Source organism: Dipodomys merriami, unplaced genomic scaffold, assembly GCF_024711535.1.
Source record: "Dipodomys merriami isolate MVZ:Mamm:240054 unplaced genomic scaffold, mDipMer1.0.p SCAF_114, whole genome shotgun sequence".
NCBI lineage: Eukaryota > Metazoa > Chordata > Mammalia > Rodentia > Heteromyidae > Dipodomys > Dipodomys merriami.
Window position 1 is genome coordinate 2,631,963 of NW_027202427.1, and position 12,307 is coordinate 2,644,269.

A 12,307-nucleotide genomic window follows, 5' to 3' on the forward strand; every position below is an offset into this window, starting at 1 on the left:
AGAGATTGGTGATTTTGCCAAGGACACACAGCTAAACACGGGATCCAGGCATAGGCTTTTTACTTTCCTCCCAACATTCATGGGGGTTCTGTGCTTTGCCCTTCACCACCAGGGTCCTATTTCAGTATTCCTGATCAGCAAAGACACTCCCCTTCGTTAGCCAGAGACAGCAGGGAAGGGGTCCAGTCAGACAGGCTGATGACTAGGCGTGGAGGCAGCCTTCACTGAAGTGTAAATGCTTCTGAATATTGTAGGTTTATTGAAAATCTTTAACATATATTTAGACACATGATCCCCTGTTCAGGGTTCAAGTCACAAAAGGGGAGCCAATGAAAAGCGAGTCTATTCTACCGGGCCTGACCTGTGACTCTGCCTCTTGAGGGGCAATTACCTTCTGGGTAATGTCCGTGTATCTGAGAAAATGGGAATGTACAGCTCCCGCTTCTGCATACACTTCAGCCTGCTCTTCCCTTAGCTCGGGTCACCTAGCAATGCACCCCAGAAATGGCTTCCGGCGGGCACATGAAGAATGCTCCGTGGTCTGGGCTGCACACCCCTTCCACACACCTCCCCTTCTCACACAGAAGGAGCGAATAGGACGGCCCCAGGCTGCTCTTCCTCAGGCCTCTCAGATCTGTTCAGCCAACGCTGGCTGTGTGGAACGGACATCAGGTGCAGTGGTCACAACTTAGCAGACAAACCTCCTCCCTCCATCTATACAGACCAGCCCGGCCCTCCCTGAGCCTCCAGGCCCCACCTGCAGGATGACCCCTGGGCGGCTCCTGGGCAGCCCCAACAGGCCTGAGGCCAGAAGACAAGGACGGTTCGGACTCATTCACATCATCTCCAGACAGCTCCCGCTTTGTTCACCGGCGTTACCCACTGCTCTTTTCCTGAGCTCACTGATTCACGCGCTCCTCGACCCATTCCCATTCATTCACTCGCGATTTCCCGCAGCTCAGGAATCTGGCTGTCAGCTGGCGAGCACGGGGCGAACACATCTCCCGCGCGGGGGTGGCGGCGAGGACAAGCGGCTCAGGCTCCTAGGGGCGCCCGTCCCCGCGCCCGCCCCGCCCCGCCCCGCCGGGAAAGCGCGCGCTCCGCGAGCGGCGCGGCTGCTCAGCCGCGGCTCCGGCTGGCTCGGGAGGCAGAGCCGAGCCGTCGGCCGCGCCGCACCCCACCCAGCGCGGCCGCCCATGCCCGGCGCCCCGGGCCCGCGGCCCTCGCCAGCGCTGCGCCGCGCCGCTCGGCTCGGCGGCGGGGCCGGGGCCGGGCCGGCCAGGCCGGGCCGCGCCGCAGGGCGGCCGCGGGGATGCGGGGCTGGCGGAGGAACCTCGCGCTCTGCCTGCAGCGGCTGCCGGACGAAGGTAGGAAGCGACCCGTGCTCGGGGCCGAGCGGGCCGGGGGCGCACGTGCGAGGCCAGGCCCGGGAGCTGCCCGGGCGCGATCGGGGTCGCCGCGGGACACCGGGACCCGGGCGCGCGCGGTCCGCCCCGGGACCGGCCAGCGGCCACGTGCCGCCTCCCTCGCGGCCACCCGGCCGGCCCGGGGCCCCGTCCCTCGCGGCCAGCTTCCCCCGCGGGCGCTCCCGGCGGCGCCCCTGCGGGCACCCGAAGTTGTGAAGCGCCGGGCCGGCCGGCCTGCCGCAGCGCTGCGGCGCTCCCGGAGCCCAGCTCGGCGTACCTGTTGTCCCGGCCGGGCCGCCTTCGCCAAGTTTGGGACTGGTGCTGATTAGCGGCCGGCCGCGGCCCGCTCAGCTGGGGACCCCCCTCCCCCCGCCCCGCAGGCCTGTAACCTTCACGGGCTCCTGCCGAGCGAGCGAGGGAGGCCGGCCTCCGGGATGAGGCCTCCCTTCCCAAGGTCACTCCGCCAGGAGGCGGGCCGGGGTGCGACCCCGACCCAGGGCACTTTTCTGGCATTTTCCACTCCCCTTCCCTCCAGCCTGGATTGTACCCAGACCCGCGGGAGAGGCTCCACCTCAGCCCAGGCCAGCGCGCACGGGGTGCTGTGTGGTGGTGCGGGGTGAGGGAGGCTGGAGAGCCGGTCTTGTCCCGTCCTCTCCGAGCCCTGGCCACTGAGGGCTGGGAAGCCGAGCAGCCACGGGTCCCGGCTCGGACCCCACCAGGCCTTAGCTGTTACCCCGGAAGGCCTCCGAGCCGAGGCCCTGTGCACAGAGCCGTAGGACACAGGCTCATGCTGGAGTCCAAGGAGGCCGACAGGGGCCGGAACTGGAGTGTGGGCTGCCCCAGGCGCAGAGCAAACTCAGGACCCCCTGCAGGAACAGCTGACCAGCAGCCTCGAGGATGAGTGTGGTGCGGAGCAAGTCACCCCCGGGGCTGACTTCCAGCCTCGGACCCAGCAGCTCACACGGGCTGAGGCAGGCTCTGCTCTCTGAAGTCCCCAGGGCTCACTCTGGCCCCTGACCCTGCCACCCACGCGGAGTGTTTGTGCACACGGGTGCCGTGCATGAGGCACTATGAGAGCACATGAGGGGTTCTGGAGGCACCTGGTGCATGTTTGAGACGCAGGTGGGGCGTACATGTGTGACGCACGAGACGCCGGCCAGCTGTTGGGCCAGGGTTGCCTTCTCAGTCCAGGAGGTACTCGACATTTGAGCTTTCCCTGGGGAATCTCAGTTGGGACCGATCCTTGAGCTCAGAGGACGGCTGCAACAACTGTCTGCACTGGCAGAAAATCACTATTCTGAAAGACAAAAACCTCTCGCTTTCTTTGGGCCACAGGAAAATCGGTGCCTGTGGGATGGGTCTCAAATGAGGGGCCCCGAGATGTGGATCCAGGATCCAGCATCCAGTCTGACAAGAAGCTGGTGGAAAATCAGCCAAGCTGAGGGGGTCAGAGATGGAGAGACAGGGCCACAGACAGGGCCGCTCTCAGAGCAGCGCTTCAATCTGCCAGAGGGATGTTTTGTACAAGACCAGCTCCTCTGGGTACCGTAACATTGGGTAGTTTAAGGCCTTGGGGAAAAAGAGCAGGCTTAAAGACCAGTTCTGGACCCTCTTACAAGTGCCAACTTATGTGACCTTGGGTATGTTTTTTTTAAGCTTTAGCTTTGTGGAGTTTTTTTTTTTTCTTTCTTTCTTTCTACCCATTAAGTGGGTAGGATGGTCATGAACAATCTGTACTGGCATAGCCTAGTGCAAGCACCAGCACCTAGTAGGTGCTCTAGAAACATGAATCCTACCATTCCTTCATTCTATCCAGCTCACCTTCAGGCTTGGGGAAATGATTTGGAGCATGGTCAGGGAGAACTCAGGACCCCAGGGTTATGAATGGTCAACACAAATCTCTACACTGCTAGAGTCTTGGGGAATGCTGCAGGATTTTCCCTACTTGACCTCAACCTGGTCTTGCCAATGAAGCTGACTAGAGCAGTAATCATTGCCTTGAGGAGAGATGCATGCACTCACAAGACTGGGGCCCTGTAGTTCTTGCTCCATTAATGCTCTTGGAGTATGTGTGACTCGTGACTTCCTTGTTCATCTTCCAAGAAACTTCCATTGGACCACTGGAAACATGTTATCTTCCTTTCGTTGTATCAAATACTTTCTGATGACTCTTGGCCCCTAGGACCAGTCAGTGTCCACGAACAGTCAGAAAAATCAAGCAGGTCCTTAGTCTCGAGTTGCCTAGTTCTTCAGACAAGAAGCGGTAAGGTGCCCTGTGCTGGAGGATGTGAATGAGGGCAGCAGCACAATCCTGTCAGGGCAGCTGCTTGGACAGTCCAGCTGAGAAGTCGGATTTCTACCAGGAGCATCTCCCACGGTGTACTGACTAATGCTGTCCCTTATGCCAGTCTAACAGACATCTGGAATGTTAGCCAGAAGGGTTAATAGAAGTCTCTTAATAGAGAGAACGGGACACAAAGCAGCATCAAGGAGATGGCTGTGGGGACTGGGGACTCAGCTGTGAACAAGATGGGAGACTTTCTGAGACAGGGGAGACAAAGAATCAGTAAGTCCAAGAAAGTGAACAGGACAGTTTCAAAGACCTCAGTGATAGGGGACCACCTAGGAACTTAGGTAACTACAGGGGAGAGACCCAGGGTAGGGGTTTCTCTCAATGAGGCCTAGGTCAAGGAAGGTGACTTGAACAGGAACTAGAGAATGAGAAGGTCCAGCCAGACACAAGTACTGAGGACAGTGTTGCTCCGCAGGGTGCTGTACAGATAAGGCAGTCTGACCTGTTGCAGGGAGAGTGGAGGGAGCATAAGGAGGGCTACTGGAGCCCACCTCACAGAAAGCAAGCTCACCGCTGGACCTTGACTGCCAGGGCAAATAATGGGTTGTACTCCGTGATGGGCACCTTGATCAAGGACTTGGGCTGGCACTGAAGATGAGCGAGACTGAGCAAGGTGGAGAGCAGCGGGAGAAGCATCGCAGGCTGAGGAATAGCGAGTAAGGGGGCGGAAGCCGGGAAACTAGGAAAAGAGGCTGCCAAAAGGATGACATTGAATGCTGCTGTGGGAGCTGTCCAAGGTGCTGATGTGTGTTCCTGAGCATAGAACTATGGGCCGGTAGGATGGGTGTGTGTGTGTCCCCTGTGATTCCCTGCTAACTGATGTGTCCCAGTGCCAGTTACCTAGGAGACAACAGGAAGACGACAGAGCAGGATTTGATTGGCTACTCACTGGTGCTGCTCAACTCTCTGTCAGAACCGCATGCAGGGATTACAAATGGTCCTTGTAGCCATGCCAAGTGCCCGAAAAGGAGGTGTGATGTTTACTGCCCTGGGTTGTATGTGTTTGTGTGTGTGTGTGTGTGTGTGTGTGTGTGTGCGTGTGCGCGCGCTCACGCATGTGTGCACCTACTGGTACGTGCATGTGTGCATGCTCAAGACTTAAACAAAGCACATCTGGAGCTAATGAGCTCCCTGCTGTGAAACATCTGCTTGCTGCCTGAAATCAGGTAGTGGGGACCCAGATAAATTTAAGAAGAACCAGCCAGACTTGTGGAGGAATCTTATTGGCTTTAGTAACTGCAATGTCAACAACCAAGCTGATTTGAAACGTCTCCTCATATATCCAAAAATGTAAATAAAGCTTGAACGGCAGAAGTTATTTCTCGTGACGCAGACCATGATGTCAGGGAGCAGAATTCCCTGCCCCACCTCCTGAAGCCAGGGCAAGCCAGGGGGTGGTATGAGATCGTGGCTGACTTTTCCTCCCTTCACCTTTAAAACCACCACATCTCTCCTTCTGTGTGCTAAAAGGACAAGGAGTCCACATTCTGATTTTGTTTGGAAAGGGGAAAGAGGGCACTGAAAGGATTCCTGTGTGGCTGGTTCTTCACAGGGGCAGCCCAGGTAGGCTTGGAACAAAGAAATGTAATTAAAATCAGCTTCGGGGTTGCACAAGATTAGCACTGTCCATCTCTCTCCCTCTGCCTCTGCCTCCTACACTGCAGGGCTAGCGGATTATGCAGTTGGAGGAGAGGCAGCAAGGGTTTCCCTGCTCTTGGCTTCTCCGTCCTAGGCTCCATTTCACATCCCTGTGTGAGCCACCTCAGCCTTTTCCTTGTTTCCTGCTGTCTCCCTCACTACTGGTCAAACGTATTGTCCTGGAAACACATCCAAAAGTGGTTTTCATGTGTTTGCACATTGCCCTTTTTGCTCCACTACTTACTATAGGGCACTAACATTGTACATGCCTACACAGGCAAGGCAAAAGACCCAAAAGATGAGCAAAGACCCAGGGCCTTTGTATTCTTTGTCCTCCCCGTTCCTGCATCTAGATCCCCCTTCATGTATGTCCACCTCTGAGAAACCTTCCTTGACCACCCATCTACAACAGTGGTCCTTTAGCCCTGCAGCTCTTCCCTCTCTTCCACTATACAGCAGTGCCATGAGAGCTGGGTCTCTACTCACTAGAACAGTGCCTGGCCCGTGTGGACTGAGTGCGTGAGCTGGGCCTGAGGGGCAGAGCTAAAGCAGAGAATGTTGGCCTCCTAGGAGCTCTATCTCAACCAACCAGATTTTTTTTCTTTTTTTTGGGGGGGGGGGTCCAGTTGTGGGGCCTCAACTCTGGGCCTGGGTGCTGTCCCTTAGCTCTTCAGCTCAAGGCTAGCACTCTATCACTTGAGCCACAGCGCCACTTCCGGCTTTTTTCCCCCTGCTTATGTGGTGCTGAGGAATCGAACCCAGGGTCTCATGCATGCAAGGCAAACGCTCCACCACTGAGCCACCTTCCCAGCCCCCAACCAGATTTTCTGATAAAACCTAAAAATCTACAGTTTTACCTGTGATCTCTTGACTTTAAACTGTTGACTACCAATTCAAATAAAAGCCAGTGTGGGTCAAATGAAGTCAGCGCAGAGGCTCTGGTTTACTTTTGGCCCTTCCTGGCCACAGTAAACTTTTCTCATCACTTTACCCCGCGGGAAGACTTGTTCTGCCCCAGCTCTGAGCCCTTGCTTTGCTTAGGCTGCTGCGCTGCCTGCAGTGCCTCTTCCTGCCATCTTTGGCACTCAGCTGTGACTGTCCCTAAGGCAAGGCTGTTGGTACCACTTCCTGTTGCCCCTTTCCCAACATAACAGAATTAGACCCCCCCCCCACTTTTCTGTTTTAGCTCTTCACTTGTTGGCACATCACTATGTTTGCTCCTTCCCAATGTGGGAACTTTGTCCTATTTACCTGTAGTCCTCAGGGGCCAGCATAGGTGTTCACTGCTCACTGAGTGACAAAAGAAAACAGAGGAGCCAGGCCTGAGCTGACTGTTCTCACATCCGTCCCCTGTGAGGACCCTGTGAGGATGCTGCAACTGAGACAGGGCAATGACTTGTCCTGACCCCCTCTTAGCAAGGGGAATCCTGAGAAGATAAGCAGCCTCCTCCTAGCTTGTCTGCAGCCCCCACCCTTCCTGATCCTTGATCAACCCTTCAGGCCATACCAAGGGGCTGACTTGTATCCTAGCTCAGCTTTTCCAAGCTGTATAACTAAGTAGGAATGACTTTGTCTCTGAGCCTCCCTTGTCTTCTCTGCAAAATAGGAGCATCCCTGTCTGTAGAGTTATAGTGAGAATCCAGAGATGACAAATACCATAGGTGGCCCGGTTGTTCAGTATCTCTGTCCTGGGGGCACACTCCATGACCACAAAGCTTGAGGGCTGAATGTCAATGGGTATCCCAAAGCATGCCTGAGCCAGAGGGAGGAATGTGGGGTCTGTCTCAATTCTTTGGGCAATTCCCAGGGCTACTTGTCTAACGCATCAGGGTCTCATTTACTTCTCAGGAAAATCACAAAATAACTGTCCCCAAATGGACGCTGTGTCAATCTAGTGAGATTAAATGGAATACGTTCTGAAAAGCACCTGTGAGAATCCTCTAGAAAAATGGTGGTGGGGGTGGGCACGCCCTGACAGGTGATACTGGAGCAGAGACGTGGCCCTGAGTGAACGGGGCTACACTACTAACTACAATCAGCCGTCTGGTTGTACCTTAGTGCTTTATGCATCAACTATATTACTTGTTGTGATAACCCTAGAAGGTAAGTACTATTTTTTTTGTCCACTGTGGGTCTTGAACTCGGGGCCTGGGCACTGTCCCTGATCCTCTTTGTGCTCACAGTGCCACTTCAGGTTTTTGAGTGGTTCACTGGGGATAAGTGAGACTTTTCTGCCCAGGCTGGCTTCAAATTGTATCCCTCAGATCTCAGCCTCCTGAGTAGCAAGGATTATAGGCATGAGCCACTGGCACCTGGCTCTTTTTTTTTTTTTTTTTTTAATGGTAATAGGGATTGAACCCAAGACCTTGCACATACTAAGCAAACATTTTACCACTGAGCTACATCCTCTGTACTTGGTTTTTGAAGACAGGGTCTCATTCTACAGCCCAACTGGCCTCAAACCTGAGATTACAGGTCTGTGCCACCACACCCAGCTGAGGAAGTTACTATTCTTTTTGTTTCCTCTCACATTAAACTTTGTTTTATGCAGGTACTATTCTTTTTCTTTGTTTTTGTTTTGGTAGGTTGTGGGGCTTGAACTCTGTCCCTCAGCCCTTCAGTTCAAGGCTAGTGCTCTATCACTTGAGCCACAGCACCACTTGGAGCTTTTTCTGCTTATGTGGTGCTGAGGAATCGAACCCAGGGCCTCATGCATGCAAGGCAAGTACTCTACCACTGAGCCACCTTCCCCAGCCCTGCAGGTACTATTCTTAACTCCACTTTCAGATGAGGAAACTGAGGCAGAAAGGTTACAGACTTGCCCACAGGCATACAGTAAGGAATGGAGCTAGGATTTGCAGGCAGGCAGTGAACCAGGCAGTTTTAACAATGACTAACAATGCAGAAGTAGATGTTTGTATCTTGGTCTTAAGAGTGAGCTCCTTCCCTCCAAGGACTACATGTGGAGCTCTACCCCAGATCTCTGACGGACATTGCTAATAGAAGATATGGGGAGGGCAGAAATGATTATGTCTGGCTCACAGCCAGGAAAACTTATTTCCTGGTAAGCTTTAAGTGAGAGGAGATTTCAAGCAAAAGCAGAGATTTTTCAGCTTTCTTCAGAAGCTCTGGGAGCCTTGAGCTTGCATTTCTACTGCCAGCTGTGAAACGCATTGCCATGGCCCCCACCCAGCCCTTCTACACACTGACTCACCTAGCCAGCCCCCAGGCCCCTGTGTTCCAGACCTTGTACTCACTAACAAAAGGAATTTGAGCTTCACTCTTTTTTAGGTGGCTGAATGGTTTTCCAGAGAGAGAACGATAGCTTCCAAAAGCTCTGGCTAGCTGCTAGAGGGGACAGGAAGCAAGCTGAAGGAGGGGGAGCACAAAAGTGTCTTTATTAGGAGCATCAGCTCAGCACTTTCAGGGTCTTCTTCATATATGCTCTGCCCTTATCACCTTATCAGATGAGGAAACAGAACCTTCAGATGTAGACTTCATGGAGGAAAGGATTAAAAGATGGGGAAATAGTAAGTACAAAGTCTACAGGATACATTACCTGTATGTCACCTTTATGGTAAATTTAAACTAAAAGAAAAGGTGTATAGGACAAAAGAAACCACCCACAAGACTCAAAGCTAAGACCCAGAAGGGAGCAGAATTTATGAGACACATCACTGATAAAGAATAATATCCTGAATGCATAAAGATCTCCTGCAAGTCAATAAAAAAAGATAAGCAATCTAGGGGATGGCACTAGATCTGAGTAGTCGGTTATTAGAAGGAAAAACATAAATGGCCAGAGAGAAGATGGAAGATGGATAGCCTCGCCATCTTAGGGGACTATTCTATTAGCAGCATGGTATGTTCACAGAAACAACAGTATGATATCAGTTAAGGAGGAAATTTAAAAATTCCTAGCTCCTTGCACTGGTGAGACCCTAGGAGCAGTAGACCCTGAACATAAACTGAGCGAGTAGGACCATGCTGGAGGGGACTGGACAGTTCTCTCAGTGTACAAAGTAAGTGCCTCGGCCAAGTCCTTCCTTCCCTAAGTATCCATTCTAGAGAAACACCTTGTACAGATGCATAAGGCAACGTGGACAAGGATGTCCGCTGCACTGTTAATGAATCTAACTAACACTTTCCACGGGAAATGGCATAAGAACTGTAGGGCCACACAACTCAGTCAAACGCCTTCCAGCTGCAGCATCTCCTCCTTCCCTGGGGTAGTCAAGAGTTACCCAGTTGCATCATCCTCATCATGCAGCTGTACAAAAAGGTTACAATCCCATGGCAGGTTATGAGGACAGTGCGTGATCAACGCCACCCCTTGCATCGTCCCCCCCAACCCCACCCCATTACACCCTCTAACACTTTCTTGAGTTTTCTTCTGTGCCTCTGTAACTCTCTGTGAATGCTTTTCTTTCCCCCTTTTTACACAAATGCTGGTGTACTGTCATATGCTCTGCCCTCTGCTCTTCTATCATGAGATACAGGGCACACAGAGGAAAGTGCTAAGAATGTGTGCTTTCTATAAAAGCAGTATAGGAAGTCCCCACTGCTTCTGTCCCGGGCTCAAGCCACAGAATGTGCCTGGCAAGCTCTCCCAAGGACTGTTCCACTTGTGCTGCCTCTTAAGACTTACGTAATGTCACAAAATAGATGAGCTTAGGGCCTGTCACTAAGCAGGATGGAGACCCTTAGCTGAAAGAAGGGGAGCTGGCAGGGGAATGGGCCAGCCATGAGGTGACGGAGGCGGAGGCTCGGGCGGAGTCTGGGCTTCCAGTCTGGAGACTCCTGGCCCTGGGGGACTCACCCAGGGGAAGGAGCCCTCCAGACAAGCCACTCTGCCTTCAACCAAGTGAACAAATGCTTATGCCCCTCTCTTGTCCAGGGACTTAACTTACTGCAGGGTAAGAAATGAAGTCTCTGATGAAACTTCCCCACCAGACCCCCTGGAGCCTGACAGGTATGACTTGCCTTCTGGACGGCAGACGGGCTTCAAGACTGATATCTGGGATGTTCAGTGGGCTCAGCGCTAGTGGAGTCCTGCAGGGCGGGTGAGCAGAGGTAGTGGTATTTCATGGTGACGGTGGGCCCAGGAGGCTCTAAATCAGCAGCCTCCCTCAGTGGGTGTGAAGGGGCTCAGAGAATCCATAGCCAGCAGGAAGGACAGCAGGAAGGACAGTGATTTCCCATAGAGATCACTTGGTCTGGCCTTCTTGGGTCCTGGGGGTGGAACAATGTCCAGAAAATGGGAGGGGTAACCCAAGGTCCCAACAAAGGACAGGGATCTACAGACCCAAGGAGTTAAGACACTATTTTTGAGTACCTTTGGTCATTCTTTTATTCTAAGAATAAACCAGACCTAACATAACGGACCTTCCTCTGAACAACTCTGGATCGAGTGCCATCAATTTTTGGGGGCTGTAACAGTGGCTAAGAGCTTGGTGAACCTTGACCTCCAAGAACTCAGATTCAGCTAGTGATCTCAGACTCCTGAGAAGGGTGGAAAAAGATGAAGAGCTTCAGTTGACATCTATGTTCTATTACATATTGATTTTTTCACTTTTGCGTAGGTTGTATAATGTGCATGATATACAAATGGAGTGAAATGCCACTAGTCCATAAATAATAGATACATATACATTATATACATATATTCCTGCAGAGTAATGCACAATTTTTATTTTACAGATGGAGGTTCACAGACCATAAAGAATCACCTCTCCACAGGGAATACAGTAGTTGAGAGGACTCTGGGCTGGACTCTTAGATAGCACAGGGTAACCAGTATTTACTAAGCACCTACCAGGTGCTGGGCAGAAACCTAGAGTGGGAGGCAGGATGGGTAATCCCAAGTTTTTTTTGATGTGGTGCCTACCAAACTCAAACTGGAGATTAATCCTCCCAGTGTCTATGTTAATGGTGCTGAGAGGATGAGACACTTCATTCACTGTGCCAATTAGAAGTAAGGCCTTTGGGAAGCCACAAATTTTACATAGGGTCATTGAGTTAGGGCCTCCATGACTGAATACACGCACACAGGCGCACGCACGCATGCACCATCTCCTAGCGTGTTATTCTTTGCATAGGCTGTACTCTGAAAAAATAAACTCTAGCCAAGATAAACCTTCTTTATGCAGTTAGCCTGCCTCGGGTACTTAGATCAACAAAAATGTACCAGTGTTCCTTTTTACAGATAAGGAGACAAACTCAGGAGGAAGATTCATCCAGCTTAGTGCTCAGCTGCACTTAGACTCAGCCTTCTTGGTGCAAAGTTTCCTGGCCAGTTTCATGGTTCTTTTTTCTGTCTCTCTAACTTATGAAAAGCTTTTAAAGATACTGTTGGACACTTAACCTATTTTTAGTAATGCAATGGCAATATCAATAAATAGGCACACATCTTTCTAGCCTCTGGCTATCATTTAAAAAAGTAGTTAGCTTATACTAAGTGACTTTCAGATTCAACATGTAATTGGTAGCACTCTACCAGTTGAGCCACAGCACCAGCACCACTTCTGGCTTTTTTTCACCTGCTTATGTGGTGCTGAGGAATCAAACCCCAGGCTTCATGCATGCTAGGCACCACTCTACCACTGAGCTACCTTCCCAGCCCTGATCCTTTTGCAAGGCAAGCGCTCTACCACTGAGCCACCTTCCCAGCCCCAGCACTGATCCTTTTGATATTAAGATAAAGATCAAGAAGAAAACTATGATCAACTTCAACCAATCCATTTTCCAAGGCACAGTGGTATGCTTCCCTCCACATTTTTTCAGTTTTTGTTGTTTTGTTTCCTGGTTTTTGGTTGTACTCAAGTCCTTGGCAAGTGCTCTACCATTTGAGCCACATCCCAGCTCTTTTTTCCTTTTAGTTATTTCCCAAATAGGGTTTCATGTTTATGCT

At 51.9% G+C, this 12,307-nt stretch overlaps 1 protein-coding gene across 1 annotated transcript in view; it reads left to right on the forward strand.

The window, feature by feature from the left end:
- The first annotated feature begins 1,312 nt into the window (after positions 1-1,312).
- LOC138822731 (glutamate receptor-interacting protein 2-like) overlaps positions 1,313-12,307 on the forward strand; it is a 67,146-nt gene continuing 56,151 nt past the window's right edge. Inside the window, exon 1 of the mRNA XM_070015641.1 lies at positions 1,313-1,367. Coding sequence (XP_069871742.1) covers positions 1,313-1,367 — 55 coding nt within the window. The remainder of the gene's footprint in view (positions 1,368-12,307) is intronic.